At 44.5% G+C, this 14,281-nt stretch overlaps 1 protein-coding gene across 1 annotated transcript; it reads left to right on the top strand.

Moving 5' to 3' along the window:
- Positions 1-2,178: 2,178 nt before the first annotated feature.
- Positions 2,179-13,984, top strand: LOC311342243 (complement factor B). Its single transcript, XM_084467071.1, has 17 exons — positions 2,179-2,255; positions 3,791-3,885; positions 4,209-4,356; positions 4,443-4,628; positions 5,824-5,997; positions 6,095-6,339; positions 6,473-6,614; positions 6,717-6,851; positions 6,989-7,099; positions 7,174-7,311; positions 7,547-7,786; positions 8,566-8,716; positions 9,032-9,105; positions 9,252-9,343; positions 9,667-9,799; positions 9,900-9,949; positions 13,590-13,984. Exons 1-17 carry the CDS (start codon positions 2,204-2,206, stop codon positions 13,749-13,751), a joined length of 2,328 nt encoding a protein of 775 aa, XP_084323197.1. The 5' UTR covers positions 2,179-2,203; the 3' UTR covers positions 13,752-13,984.
- The last annotated feature ends 297 nt before the right edge of the window (positions 13,985-14,281 follow it).

The following is a 14,281-nucleotide window of genomic DNA, read 5'->3' on the forward strand; positions in this document are numbered from 1 at the left end:
AGAGAGCGTGCAAAAGGGAACAAGGGGTTTTCCACTTTTCTTTAGGTGTGGGATGGTATGAATAAAGAATGTGAGGCAGGCGGATAAAATGAACGGACGATGACTATCTTGCTGTACATTTTCTTCTCAGTGCTTTGAATAGCACCGATTTAGCAAATACATATTAAGGAAATAATGGACATGGTGAGCTGGTAATGTAGGGTACCACAATACAAGTCAGACTATGTGTTGCAGTGAACTCACGGGTGAGAATGAGAGCCAGTGCTAGGCCCAGGGCCGCCACCAGGAACAACACCGCTGCACAGACCAGCAGGGGCCCCCAGCCCCCGCCCGGGCCCCTGAGACGCATCGCACAGGCACCCAACACGCCCCGGCCTGGCCCACCAAAACATGCATGAATACAGGTGCTGCTTCAGCCTCACTGGGAGCAGAACACATGTGGAACGAGCCTGGAGGTTTGAACGGAGGACTCACAGGAGGCCGGGGCGTTGATGGGCTCAGGGGTGGATGAGCTGGTCCTGTACCCCTCCACGTTGTTCTCCTGCTCTCCCTCCAGCTCAAACGCAGGGTTGCAGAACACATTCTGAGGTGAACAGTCATAGTAACACCAAACAATGCTTTCGTTAATGCCCTTCAAATAAACAATTACAAATCTTGCATTCAACAGACGTTCTAGATTCAAGATTCTAGATTCTAGACGTTCTAGATTCTAGATTCATTCAACATTCAACAATATTGCAATATTACATCTTATATTTATTTTACCATATTTAAACTGAGATTAGAGATTATTGAGATTATAAACTCTTTAACAAGTGAGTCCTGTTTACATTACATAAAATATACATCCACAAACAAACACAAATTCATAAAATACAATTCATACATACATGGTAGGATTCACCAATGTCTAAAATGACATAAATTGTGCATTCAAATATATTCAAAAGGATTTATCGCAGGAATGTGTTGAACCATTGTGTATATTCCTGAAGACCATGGAGCCTGGTTCTAAGACTCTGAAGCAGCTTCTCCGTGGACATCAGGACATCCACTGCAATCATACTCACACACCTTGTAGATGTCCCTGGAGTCAGAGTACACGGCTACTTCGCTGAGGTCCGACATAATAGTTTATAGTCCTCTTCCAAGTGCCCATGGGTTACACAGAACGCAGGACCAAGCACATCAGCATGTAGCCTCGGTCCGTCAGCTGATGCTGTTAAAGTCGCCACAGTTTATTCTGGAATTGTCCCATTTTTGTCCAAAATCTCACAACCTCTCTTCTATGATCGTAGCACTCAAGCTTTTGTCAGGCTCCATTAAAAGAGTGATCTGCTCCGAACTGAAAAACAGGGGAAAACCTACAGGAATCTACGCTTCACATCGAGATATTTTAAGAAAATGGTGAGAAAAAAATCCTCAAAGCACCCACATTTATGTCTCTGTGTTTGTTGGCCTCTCTGAGGTGGGTGAGCGTAGCCTGGCGGGCTGGCGGCACGTCTGGAGGTGAAGCCACCACTATTACATTCCTTCGTGCTCCGCAAAGCCCAGTCAGCTGAGGCCAACGAGCACAGAGAGAGAACTATGGGGGTATTAAGAGGGGGGGGGGGGGGGGGAGAGAGGCAAGGGAGAGGGGGAGAGAGGCCAAGGGCTGTAGGTACCTTACCTTACCCATATCCATATCATAGTAATCAATGCCATTTATCCCACACACACACACACACACACACACACACACACACACACACACACACACACACACACACACACACACACACTACATAGCCATGCATGCAACTTCAGACTCCAGTCACAGTTGCTTTTGTGCACTAAAAACCTTCCAAACCAAACAAATCCACGTCTGTACTGTAAAGTCAACAATACAAATGATTGGTGATTTCTGATGGTCCTGAAAGCATCAAAAAATTGGCCTCTAATTTTATAAACACATGAAAGTGTGAACCATAAAAGACACAAAAGGGTTGAATGTATCGACATGGCAGGAATCTAGAAATTTTAGGAAGTGCTCAGAAATGTTCTAAGAAATGGATAAAAGTAAGGAGAAACCATAACTGAAAGAGAAGAGTGTGTGACTTTGATTTCCTGAGTTGCTCAACCTCCCCGCGGGTAACGTTAAAATAGTGCAGCGGGCGTGTGGGTCGGGACAGCATCGGGGCTCTGCTGCTGAGCACACACAGCCATGTTGACGGGGACACCGTGGGCCGTCCTGCTGCTCCTGTCCATCCCAGAGGGTGAGTAGGATTGTATATCTCTGTGTCACTTTGATGCAGAGACCAATATACCGCTGTTTCCATACCTTGTTTATTTCTATTTTGTTCCCCACATCGCCCTCCGTCGACTCCAGTGCCTCTAAGCAGCAACACGCAACCAGAAATGTTTTCCAGCTGATATTAAACCTTTTGTCAGTTGGCTTCATTATTTATAGGTGCTAAGCTGAGGTGGACCTCTATCTATTTATCAGCAACAATCAATATGTATAATTATTATTAACAATTAATACATTGTTCAATTGCGACCTACAGTTGTATGCTTGAGCAGCAGCTGGTATATGAGGCCGGGGAGAGGAGAAGCTCCCTTCATCTCAGCAAAGTTGTCCTTCTTAGTTTGGAGTTGTGTCATTTTGTAACTTTGAAATCTATCATTGTTTCAATGTACTTTGTGTGGATTCAGGGTATGGAATCCTGAGGTGGTAGTGGGCTACTTTATGTTGGAACACAACCAAACTTTATTTTTGTCTATGTAATATACGTTTTGAAGGCATAACAAAGGAAAATAATGGAGGGCACGACCTGAGTTCTCTGTGCAAACAGTGGTCCCAATCTCCTTGTCTCTCGTAATCTGATGTTGTTGTACAGTCATTTTTGCCTTTATTTTAATCAACTGTTTGGTTTTACTTACCCTTTGTGCAGGGCCGGATTAAGAAATGTTGAGGCCTGGGGCTATTTACCAGGAGGAGGCCCCTATATCGCTCCCACGCACATGACACGCACACAAACTCTCGGCACGTGCACTGACACATCCGCGCTTTGAAGTCCACAGAACCACTCTATGAATATGATCGCACACTAACAGTTTAAAGGACAAAATGTATGTGCCATGACATACACTGTAGACTATAATAAACCAATAATGTAAATGTACACAGATTAAAATGTATTCCAAAGCAAAAACGAAATAGCCAGGGAATGGCCATTATTACTCACAAAAAGGCCAGGTCAGATATGCCTACAGTGCAAGTGCAACATCTCCAGGGTGGAAGGGTGGTGCATTTCAATTAGCCTTACATACAAACAAGCTTTTTAAAAACTTTTTTACAATTAAGGGAGCCATACATTTTATCTCTGCACACTGGCTCTGGATTAGCATCAGCAGAGCTTGTTCTGCTAGTGAGGGCACTGGCAGACTGGCTAGTCATGGCAATTGCAGTTGGTTGGCAAGTAGTGGTAGATGACCAGCCGGCAGATTTGTGGAAGCACTTCATACATTTGTTAATTTTGTCTTCTTTAGTCATTTTGACTCTCTCATGTTTTAGTGCTTGTGATTTTCCTTTTTGGCCCCCACTCTCGTGGTTTCTTTGACCGGACATATTCGCAAATTATTTCTGTGCTCGCTTTGAAATGTTCTAAAATGTTCTGAGGCCCCCTGGTGGCGAGGCCCGGGGCTGCAGCCATTAAAGCCCATTCTCTTAATCCGGCCCTGCGTGTGTGTGTGTGTGTGTGTGTGTGTGTGTGTGTGTGTGTGTGTGTGTGTGTGTGTGTGTGTTTAGTGTTCATGCAGGAGGAGGACTACGGGGACTATGAAGACAGCGCTCTCTGCTCCACTGAAGAGACCATCAGAGGAGGCCATGTCTCCTACTCACAGGTAGAAGGTTATTAAGTTATTAAGGAGATAAAAGGTGAACACAATCTGCTGTGTCAATTTCTAAAATGAAGAGATAGTTATCTACAATGAAGCGACATAAGAATGTTTACATTACAAGATTACTTTTAGGGTTATAATTAACAATAGTTGTAAATAGTACATACTGTATAGTATTAAGAAATTGTGATATAAAATTATGTATCAATATGATGTATATGGGAAATGTGGATCAACATCAACTAAAATTCATCATACTTTTGCAAATATGTAATAATTGGATTGAAGCGAGGTAGTTTAACGAAATATGAATGTTCCCATTTTAGGGCGGGCTGGATGGGAGCGTGCTGACCTATCACTGCGCCCAAGGATTCGACCCTTTCCCAGTCAGCCATAGGCTGTGTGGTGATGATGGGGATTGGTCAACCATGACATCAGCCAATGGCAGACTAGTGACACGGGCAGCATGCAAAGGTAAGTCTCTGATCTCTGTAGGAAGATGCCTTTGGTATGGGATCTTAATGTGTCACTCACGCTCTCTCCCACTCTTGCTCTTCCAGAGAGAATGTGCCCCGGCCAGCTCCAGCTGGATAATGGGGACTTCTCGCCGAGGGACCAGTGGTTCCGTCCAGGGACGATGCAGAACTTTTCCTGCCTTGGAGGGTTGACCCTCTCTGGCTCAGAAAGCAGGACCTGCACCCTCTCTCTGGAGTGGACCGGAACCAGCCCTATTTGTGACAGCAACGGTCAGCATGGCTGCACATAGGAAGTGAATGTGAATTTTAAATTCAGAATTCCCTCCACATTTCGCTCCTTCCCTTGACTAAGCAAGGATTTCACCTATGAGCAAAATCCAGATGGTTTCGATGTGTATAGGGACGATTTTTGCGATCTGAACCTAGAATGTGTATCTCTGGGATACAGCATAAAAATAACTGGTTGATGCTAGGGTAGGCTGTTCTGAGAAACCAGTCAGAGTAAGCTAGGTTTCAAAAGTATCCAACAGACAGAATCCCAGCCCTCCCTTCAGGCCCTTCACCCAAAACACGTGACTAGCTTGTTCGCTATAGCAACAGGACCGCCTGGCCTTTTGGAAGACTCTGGTCATGTGCAATGAGTGTACAGGCAGCTGGGTGGGTAGACAGACAGACAGGTAGGCCATCCAATCATTTCATTCGGGCCAAGTGAAATGATTGGTCAGGCCTTTGACTGCCACATATACCGTATTTATTTATGTAAGAGAATTTAAGAATTTAAGATCACCAAATACTACAAATAATTACACAAAAAGAATTGCCTACCCTAGCTTTAATCAATATCATCTTTATCACAACACCTTCTAGCACACAAACAACATACTGTGTGTTCAGTGGCCACTGGTTGGAATGTGTCTGGTACCTCACGGTAAAAGCAGGCTATGATTTACAATAAGTACATTTGTCATAAGAAGTGAAACAATATATCGCCATCGGTACAGTAAAGCTGTTCATAGAACCAAGTGCAAGTACTAACAATCGCCAGGCCAACCCATTTCCCGTATACAGCAGTGATAGCTAGCTACTGCAGATGCTACACAGTTAAGTACATGCTACACAAGATGCATATGCTACACAATTAATGATAGTGATAGTACTTCAATTCAAGTGATTAATCAGGTGTATTTGTCTGTATATTAGTATATATGGGCCCGAGTTTACTGTAACAAATACATTTTTCAGGAGTTGCAATTGCTGCCATGTTTAGCACTACACAGAGAATCAGCTGTTAATGTACACGCATTGATCCAAATGCACCCCTTTGCTCCAAACCTTTTGATGGAGTGAGTGGGTCAATAATAATAACCTGTAATCCTTTTGTAGGTTTATTTTACAAACCATGTCCAAATGTCCACACCAAAACAAATCTGTTTTTTATTTGCGTATTTGGTTTATTTAAATACAGTCGATGCCTGCAATGACCCAGGGGTCCCACCAGGGGGGTTGAGGTCAGGGTCCCGGTTCAAGGTGGGGGACACGGTGACCTATCGGTGCGAGGCAGGTCTGGACCTGCTGGGATCCAGCCAGCGTGTGTGTCTCTCCAGCAGGGAGTGGACCGGCTCAGCCCCACGATGTCAGGGTAAGGCCGGAGACCTCCCAGATGGTGCTGGTGGTGGTGGTGAGAACCCGTTGTTGGTTATTATCAATGTTGTTGCTCATATCAAACCTCTATGCAGCCTACAATGGCTTTGACAGCCCCAGCGCCGTGGCGGCCGTAATGACCGGCTCCCTGGCCGGGGTTATGGAAGCCCTCTCACCAGAGATCCCTCCCCCACAAAGTGTCCTTCAAGGGGGCTACGGGCGAACGATCGACGTGGCGGATGACAGTCGGATCAACATCTACATCTTACTGGACACATCGGGCAGCGTGGTCAAACACTTTGACAAAATCAGAGAGGTTGCTATCAGTCTCATCAGGAAGGTTTGTACACGCTCAGCTCAATATCACCCCTCAGGGCCCTTAGAGGGCAGGGAAACCTACATTGGACTCACAACGCATTGCACCAAAAACCACCACAATAGAATCTCCATATTTCTCTACTCCTCCCCTGTAGCTGGACAGCTTTGATGTCCAGATGAAGTTCCATGTGATTTCTTATGCCAGCGCGGCTATAGACATTGTGACCATCACAGATACCTTCAGAAGTGCCAATGCTCAACTTGTCATAGAGGGTATAGAGGATTTTGACCCCAAAGGTAGGACAGTCCTAACACAATGTGTGATTGTGTTGTGTCCGGATGTGGCCAATTGCTGCATGCACCACATGTAAGTGAATTCTTTCTTTTTTTCATCTGCAGCTCACAAGGACAAACTGGCGACCAATCTCTTTGCAGGATTACATAGAGTAAATATGATGATGGCTGCACTGAAGATAGGCAGAGAGGCTAATCATTTCATGGAGACTCAGAATGTTATTCTCATAATAACAGATGGTAATGGTTTTCTTTTGCTAAATCAAGTTAAGAATTTTTCCTTTATTTAGTTTTTTATTGACTGATGGCCAACTCATTGTCTGACAGAATGTAATGTCATGTAAAATGGTAACAGGAGGGTCCCTATCTCTCCCTAGGTAATTCCAACAGTGGCCCCGATCCCCAGATTGCCCTTGCCCACATACGATCTAATTTAGGCTACAGCACCGGCAACACGTTGAGCGACCGCACCGCAGAGAGACTGCTCGGTACGCAATCACACTATCGTCCTTCAACTGGAATACTGATCGCCACTTTAGACTAACTCCGTACTCATCCTCAGACATCTACGTGTTTGGTATCGGAGGGGAGATTAAAAGAAAGAAGCTGAATAACATCGCCTCTCACAAGCAGAAAGAGCAACATGTCTTCATTCTGAAAGACCTCCAGTCTCTGGGAGAAGCCTTCAACAGCATGATCAGTAATGTGCTTCTTTCCTTTGTATTTGCAGCCTCAATATTTATTTATTTATTTTTTATTTTGTTAATAGTTCATGATAGATAAAGTGCACTTTATCTTGAATAATAAGTGGACATGTTTTAACCTAATTTCATCCGGTGATTCCATCAGACGGTGTTGATCTGGATCAATTTAGGTACGGTATTCTTAGGTACCATAAGAGTCATTTCCAATGGATGTGCTTGTGCTTGATCTAGAAATCAAGACGGTGACCAAGTGTGGGGTGGCCCAGGAGGAGATGCCCAATGATGATCCTGAAGTAGACGGGCCCTACACCAGGCCATGGCACGTCGCTCTTAAAATCCTTGCGTCCGATCTGAGTGCAGAGAACAAATGCTACGGATCCTTTGTGAGCCCCAACTGGATCCTGACGGCGGCCCACTGCTTCGCCCGGCACAGTGTAGCGGTACTGAGGCAAACGATAGAAGTCACTCACGGTTAGTGTTGGTTCATTCCTGGGCCGCCTCTTCACTCATGCATGTGCTCAAAGACACAAGGACAATTAAAGTCACATCATTCACCTATCCAAGTGTGCATCAACTCTGTTTTAACGCCTACCAACCATCAACTGATCTGATAAACATGGCAACATGCAGGCACACACTTGCCACTTGTGTTGTTGCACGTCGAACATCAATATTGGTATTTGGCAATATTGGTATTTCATCCCATATCATGCTTTTTTAGGGTTAATTACTGCATTTGGGGGTACTACTAGAATAGGGTTACATGCCTGTATGTTAAAAATACACCTTATTATTCTTACACTGTTCATTTCAGTAAAAAAAAAAATCTGTAAAACCAATTTCAGCATCTTTTAAAAACTCTGTTTTGTATCTTGTCACTTTAAGACCCCCCTCCCGAGTAGCCCAGTCTGCTGTGATTGGTCAGCATGCCCACGCTGTTGTGATTGATTCACTTTGACCATCAAACAGGCTTTTGCTTGTTTCACACACAAGCTGGTACTGTCGGTGGAAAAGCGGTATAATTCTGAGGGGCGTTCTCGATGGGGCGAATACTCCCCCTTGCTCGGACTAAGATTTTTCTAGCTTAGAAAAAAAAAAGTATACATACGTCATATAAAGTCTAAAGCAATGGGCAAAGTCGAAAAAGCATAATATCACCCCTTTAAACAATGGAGAATAAGGGGCATCCATTCCCTGATATGTGAAAGACTTATCATATCAATTGACTCACCTCATACTTCACCTCGCAGGTCGTCAACAGGAAATGATGGAGGGTCAGATTTTCATCCACCCAGATTTCAACATCAAAGGCCTCCAGCACAGAAATGTGTCCGAGTTCTACGACTTTGACGTGGCTCTGGTGCAGCTGAACACCAGCGTCCCCCTCTCCTGGGGGGCCAGGTAAAGACAGCCTCACGGGGGGGTCACCGTTCGTCCCCAATGGGTTATCCGTGGAGACGCAGATGAGCAGCAACAATACGGGCTTGGAACCGGACAGCTCTAAGCAGTGTTTCTAAATGCAGAATAGTCGTTCACACGAACAGATTCATAGGAGGAAAATTACATTTTCATCTCAGCGAGTGTCCTCTGGTTCAGTGAAGGCTGTAACCATACCCGGCCACAGAAGTGGAAACAGAGTGCGTTGTAGAGGGTCTGAGGTGCCATCAGATGGGTAACCTTACGGGTACGCTGACGCAACGGTCTGTGGCCCCACAGGCCCGTCTGCCTGCCGTGTACGACGGCCGCCGACCGAGCCATGAAGCAAGTCGGGTCCACCTGCCAGCAGCACAGTAGGAGATGAGCCCTGAACCTACAGCACATTGCTACTGACACATACTTCTCTGTGTATATACATATATATATATATGATTTATATAGCGCCTTTCAATGATCCCAAAGTGCTTTACAGTGTGTGTGTGTGTGTGTGTGTGTGCAGGAAATGAATTACTACCACTCAATGAAAATCTAGCATACTTCATCGACAGAACTTCTAATCGCGTGGAAACCCGGGTTCATCTTGGAGAGCAGGTGAGCGGGTGTCCCCCTGATGAATCCCCCACCCAAGTTAGCAACTCACTCTCAGGGGTCATTACTGTTTATCACTTTCCATAACAGTACTTGCCATTGTCCCCATTTATGTTTGATTTAGATGTAAGACTTATAACCGTGTAAGACAATTAATTGAATAACATAGTTACTAAAAAAAAGGGTATTGAATTATTCAATACCCTTTTTTTAGTAACTTAAGATAGTCAATACCCTTTTTTTTAACCAAAAAAAAAGGGTTAGAGGCCTGTGTGCACAACCTGAATCCCGTATACAGTTAGCTCCAGCCTCTCTACTCCCTGCAGAGGCAAGCATGCGTGTCCAAGGCCGCTGGGGAACTGAAGCACGCCCCTGACGTGACGTTGGACGAGCTCGTACCCGAGCGGTTCCTCTGTACCGGAGGCTCTTCCACGGTCGTAAACCGTGTCGGCTGCAAAGGTAAGTTCCCGACAGGCAAGGGTACTGTTTAATGATCGTCACCAGCAAAATATGAACACCAGTTAACACAACTCTCTCCAAATCTACCTCACAATTCTAGGCGATTCCGGTGGCTCGCTCTTCTTGCGGAAAAGGATGCGCTACTTTCAGGTGAGTGAGGAAACACGATGTAATGGTGATTGGCCCTTTACCACAGAGGCTTAATAAAAGAGCTGAAATCGGGGGTATCTCATGAAGTTATTCACGGTCCGTAAGCATGCAAGTTTAAGTTTAAGTTTAAGTTTATTGATATTTAAAGTGCAGTATCACCATAAGCATGGTCTCAAAACACCGTACATAGAAATAAGAGTAATACATTAAAATGAAGAAATGATTTCAATAAAACAAATATAAAACAGATATAAAACAGATGTAAAACAAATGAAAACCATTATAAAATAACAAATTCATGGGTTATAGGGTAGGCCATAATGTTTTGAGAAGAGGAAGGTTTTTAGTTTGCTTTTAAAAATATTTGTGGAACTGGCTCCCCTAACATGCGACGGAAGACTATTCCACAGATATGGAGCTCTGAAAGCAAAGGAGCGCTGGCCTGAAGATTTTGTTTTTACCCTGGGAATTGTCAGCAGGCCAGCGTCCAGAGATCGCAAAGGGCGCGAGGGGGTGTAGGGGGATACCAGATCTGACACATATGAAGGTGCAAGTCCATTTAGTGCTTTATAGGCTAAAAGAAGAATTTTAAAATCTGCTCGTGCAGGAATGGGTAGCCAGTGTAATGAGATTAAAACAGGTGTTATGTGTGAACTTCTCCGTGTTTTTGTTAAAATTCTGGCTGCTGTATTTTGAATTAGCTGTAGGGTTCTTAAAGTGCATGCAGGTAGGCCAGAAAGTAATGCATTACAATAATCTAGCCTAGATGAAACAAATGCATGGACTAGAGTTTCAGCATCTTTTAGGGATAGCATAGGCCTGATTTTTGCGATGTTGCTTAGGTGATAAAAGGCAATTTTGGAAATATTTCTTATGTGAGGCCTATATGTTAAAAATTCATCGAAGGTGACACCCAGACTTTTAACAGTTTTGCTCTCTGTTATAAAACAGTCATCGACGCAGACTCTAAAATCCTCAGCATGCTTTGTCCTCCGTGGACGTATAACTAACAGCTCTGTTTTGTCTGTGTTTAACAGTAAAAAGTTTCTAGACATCCATCTCTTTATGTCTGATATACAAGCCTCTAAGTTGTTGAGTTGAGTGGAGTCATTTGTTTGTATAGGCACATAGAGCTGGGTGTCATCAGCATAGCAGTGAAACCTTATATTAAAACTACGTAGTACGTTACCAAGTGGGAGTAGATAAATGCAGAACAAGATGGGGCCCAGTACTGACCCCTGTGGCACCCCAAATCTTACCTCCGCAGGCCTAGATGTAGCATCATTGTAGGTCACATACTGAAGTCTGTTAGTGAGATATGAATGGAACCATGAAAGTGCAGAGCCCTGTATACCAATGTTTTGTTGTAAGCGGCTTAGTAGTATGTTGTGATCTATTGTATCAAATGCTGCGCTTAAATCAAGAAGTAACAGTAGTGAAGTTTGTCCGGAATCCATTGTCAGTAGCAGGTCATTAGTCACTGTAATTAAGGCAGTTTCGGTAGAATGACCAGAGCGGAAACCGGATTGAAATTTTTCAAATAGGCTATTTTTGGATAAGTGGAATATGAGTTGGTCAGCGACTGCCTTTTCTAGTATTTTAGACAGGAATGGCAGATTTGAAACTGGTCTGTAGTTCTGAAGGACTTGTGGATCCAGGGTTGGCTTTTTAAGTAAGGGCTTAACAATTGCTTTTTTGAAAGCTGAGGGTACTGAGCCAGTCAGAAGAGACTCATTTAGAATATGAAGACCTGAGCTGAGGAGGGTAGGCAGCAGCTCCCTAAATAGGTTTGTTGGTATAGGGTCTAGTGAGCAGGTAGTGGATTTTGAGGAGTTCACTAGCCTCATAAAAGTTTCCGGAGAAATAGGGGTCAGCTGAGATAGGACGACCATGGGCTGGATTGATGTAACAACCGCTGCCATAGGGGCATCGGTGCCGTCTATTTTATCCCTTATTAGGTCAATCTTGGATGAAAAAAAATCCATAAATTCATCAGCTGAAATAGTTGCTCTTTGTATAGTGGTATTTTGAGTAAGGCTGGCAACTGTTTTGAAGAGGAACCTGGGGTTGTTCCTATTGGAATTTATCAGTTCTGAAAAATATGACGTTCTGGCGTTTAACAGAGAGCTTTTATATGCTTTAAAACTTTCGGACCACAGATTATGGTGAGCCTTAAGTGTAGTCTTTCTCCAAAGACGTTCAAGTTTCCTGCACTTCTTTTTCTGCTTACGCGACTCGTCGCTGAACCATGGGGCAGCTTTAGTCCGAGTCTGTCTCCGACTTTTTAGTGGAGCGGCAGAGTTCAGGACGGCAGTTAGAGCGCTATTGAAGCTGTCCGTCTGGTCGTCTAAGCTAGTGTGCGCGCAGCAGGAGCCCAGAATGCCCGGTAGTGCTCGGACCATCGCTGATTTTGCTGCGTTGTCAATACGGCGATACGAGTAGGTGATGGGATCAGAGCACTTAGAAACATGGAAATAAATATTAAAAAATATACAGAAATTATCTGACACAGGCGTTGGTTCGACAGACATGTGATCAACATTTACTCCCATGGAAAACACTAGATCTAGCGTATTCCCGAGGTTGTGAGTTGGGGTCGTAACATGCTGAACAAAGTTAAGGCTAGTGACAAGATCAAGGAAATCACACGCTTTAACATCGGAGCTGTCATTGATATGGAAATTAAAATCGCCCAGAAGGAGCACTTTATCATACGTGATTATTTCTAGGGACAGTAAGTCAGAAAACTCCGAAAGGAAAGCAGAGTTAGGTTTAGGAGGTCTGTATATTGACACAACAAGAATGTGTTGTTGGGCTCCGGTAGTAAAGGCCAGGTATTCGAACGACACAAAATCGCCAAAATTACGTTCAGAGCAGTTGTAGCGGTTAGACAGTATAGCCGCAATCCCACCCCCTTTCTTCTCCTGTCTTGCAGAGAAGAAGAAATTGTAGTCTGGTGGTGAAGCTTCTATGAGGACTGTCTGGGCAGTGGTGGTAAGCCAGCATTCAGTGAGGATGAAAAGATCTAAGTTATGCTGAGCAATAAGATCATTTATATATACTGTTTTGCTGGACAGCGATCTAATGTTTAAAAGTGCAAACTTTAGAGCTTCAGTGGGCACTGAGCTGGGACAAGAGGGAATAGAGGTGAGCGCTGCAGTGGACTGGTTGGCAGGGGCGACATCTCCCCTCGATGGCAGCAACACGGATGCAGACAGCTGGTCGAGTGTGCGAAGCATTCTCGGTCTGTTTGGTCTGAGTGCGGGCCGAGGACACCTGTCACTTATTCTGACAGCAATGGGAAACAGCAAGCCTAGTGGCCGTGCTTGAACTTTGGGGGCTTGTGGTGTCGGAGGGGAAAGGGAGAGGCTTGGCTGACATGCTGCATGACATGGGCCTAGTCAGTCTGATTTGGATGGCAAGCTCAAATTGATGCAGTTTGTGAGATTGTGAATCAGTTTTTTTGTCCCTGCTCTATTTTTAAGTGTCTAAGTGCCATAATTCAGGTCATGAGATACACCTCTTTTCACCCCAACTATAGTATTACACCTGTTTGATAAAGGCCTATTATCTACAATGTTATCGCTGATTCCTGTAGCTACCATTTTTAATCTGGCGTGGTTCTCTTTCTGACCACTAGGTGGGGGTATTGAGTTGGGGTACCGTAGACCTGTGTTCCAACAAAGGTGGCGGTAGTGGGATTCCTGCTGCCGATGCGCGTGACTTCCACGTCAGCCTGTTCACCATCGTGCCGTGGTTAAAGCAGCACCTGGGCCAGGAGCTGGAGTTCCTGGAAGCCTGAGGGCTGCCGTTCTCTGGCCTGTCTCCCCATGCCAGCAGCCAGCACCCTTGCTGCTTCAGCGTCTATGAAGAACAGAAAACTGCTACCCTGCTTCCCTTCGAGAATGTGTGTAGTGTGCAAATCCCGTCTCAGCAATATCCAATATGTCCTTGAGACGGTGGATACATATTCTGTATGTGCATACCTTTGCTCTTTTTTTCTTATTTTCTTAATAAAAGAACAACTCTGAAATGCATTACTCTGCTCACCTTTCAACAGTCATCCTCGTACTGGGACGTTTAGTTCGCTAAAGGGTACTATTTAGGTGAGTGCTTAAACCTGCATGGAGAAACGGAGGTCACCCAGACCGAGCTGCTGTTGGTGTTGAATGTTGTGGGAGCCACGTTACCACAGAGCCTACAGCAGGGGAGGGAGAGGAGAGGGGAGAGGAGAGGGGAGAGGATGGGAGAAGGAAATGTTTCAAAACAAAAATAAATACCATAAAAATGTGACAGACAACAGATTAGAATAGTTAAATGTAACAACAAATA

The sequence above is a fragment of the Micromesistius poutassou genome, assembly GCF_964030765.1.
Source record: "Micromesistius poutassou genome assembly, chromosome: 4".
Lineage (NCBI taxonomy): Eukaryota > Metazoa > Chordata > Actinopteri > Gadiformes > Gadidae > Micromesistius > Micromesistius poutassou.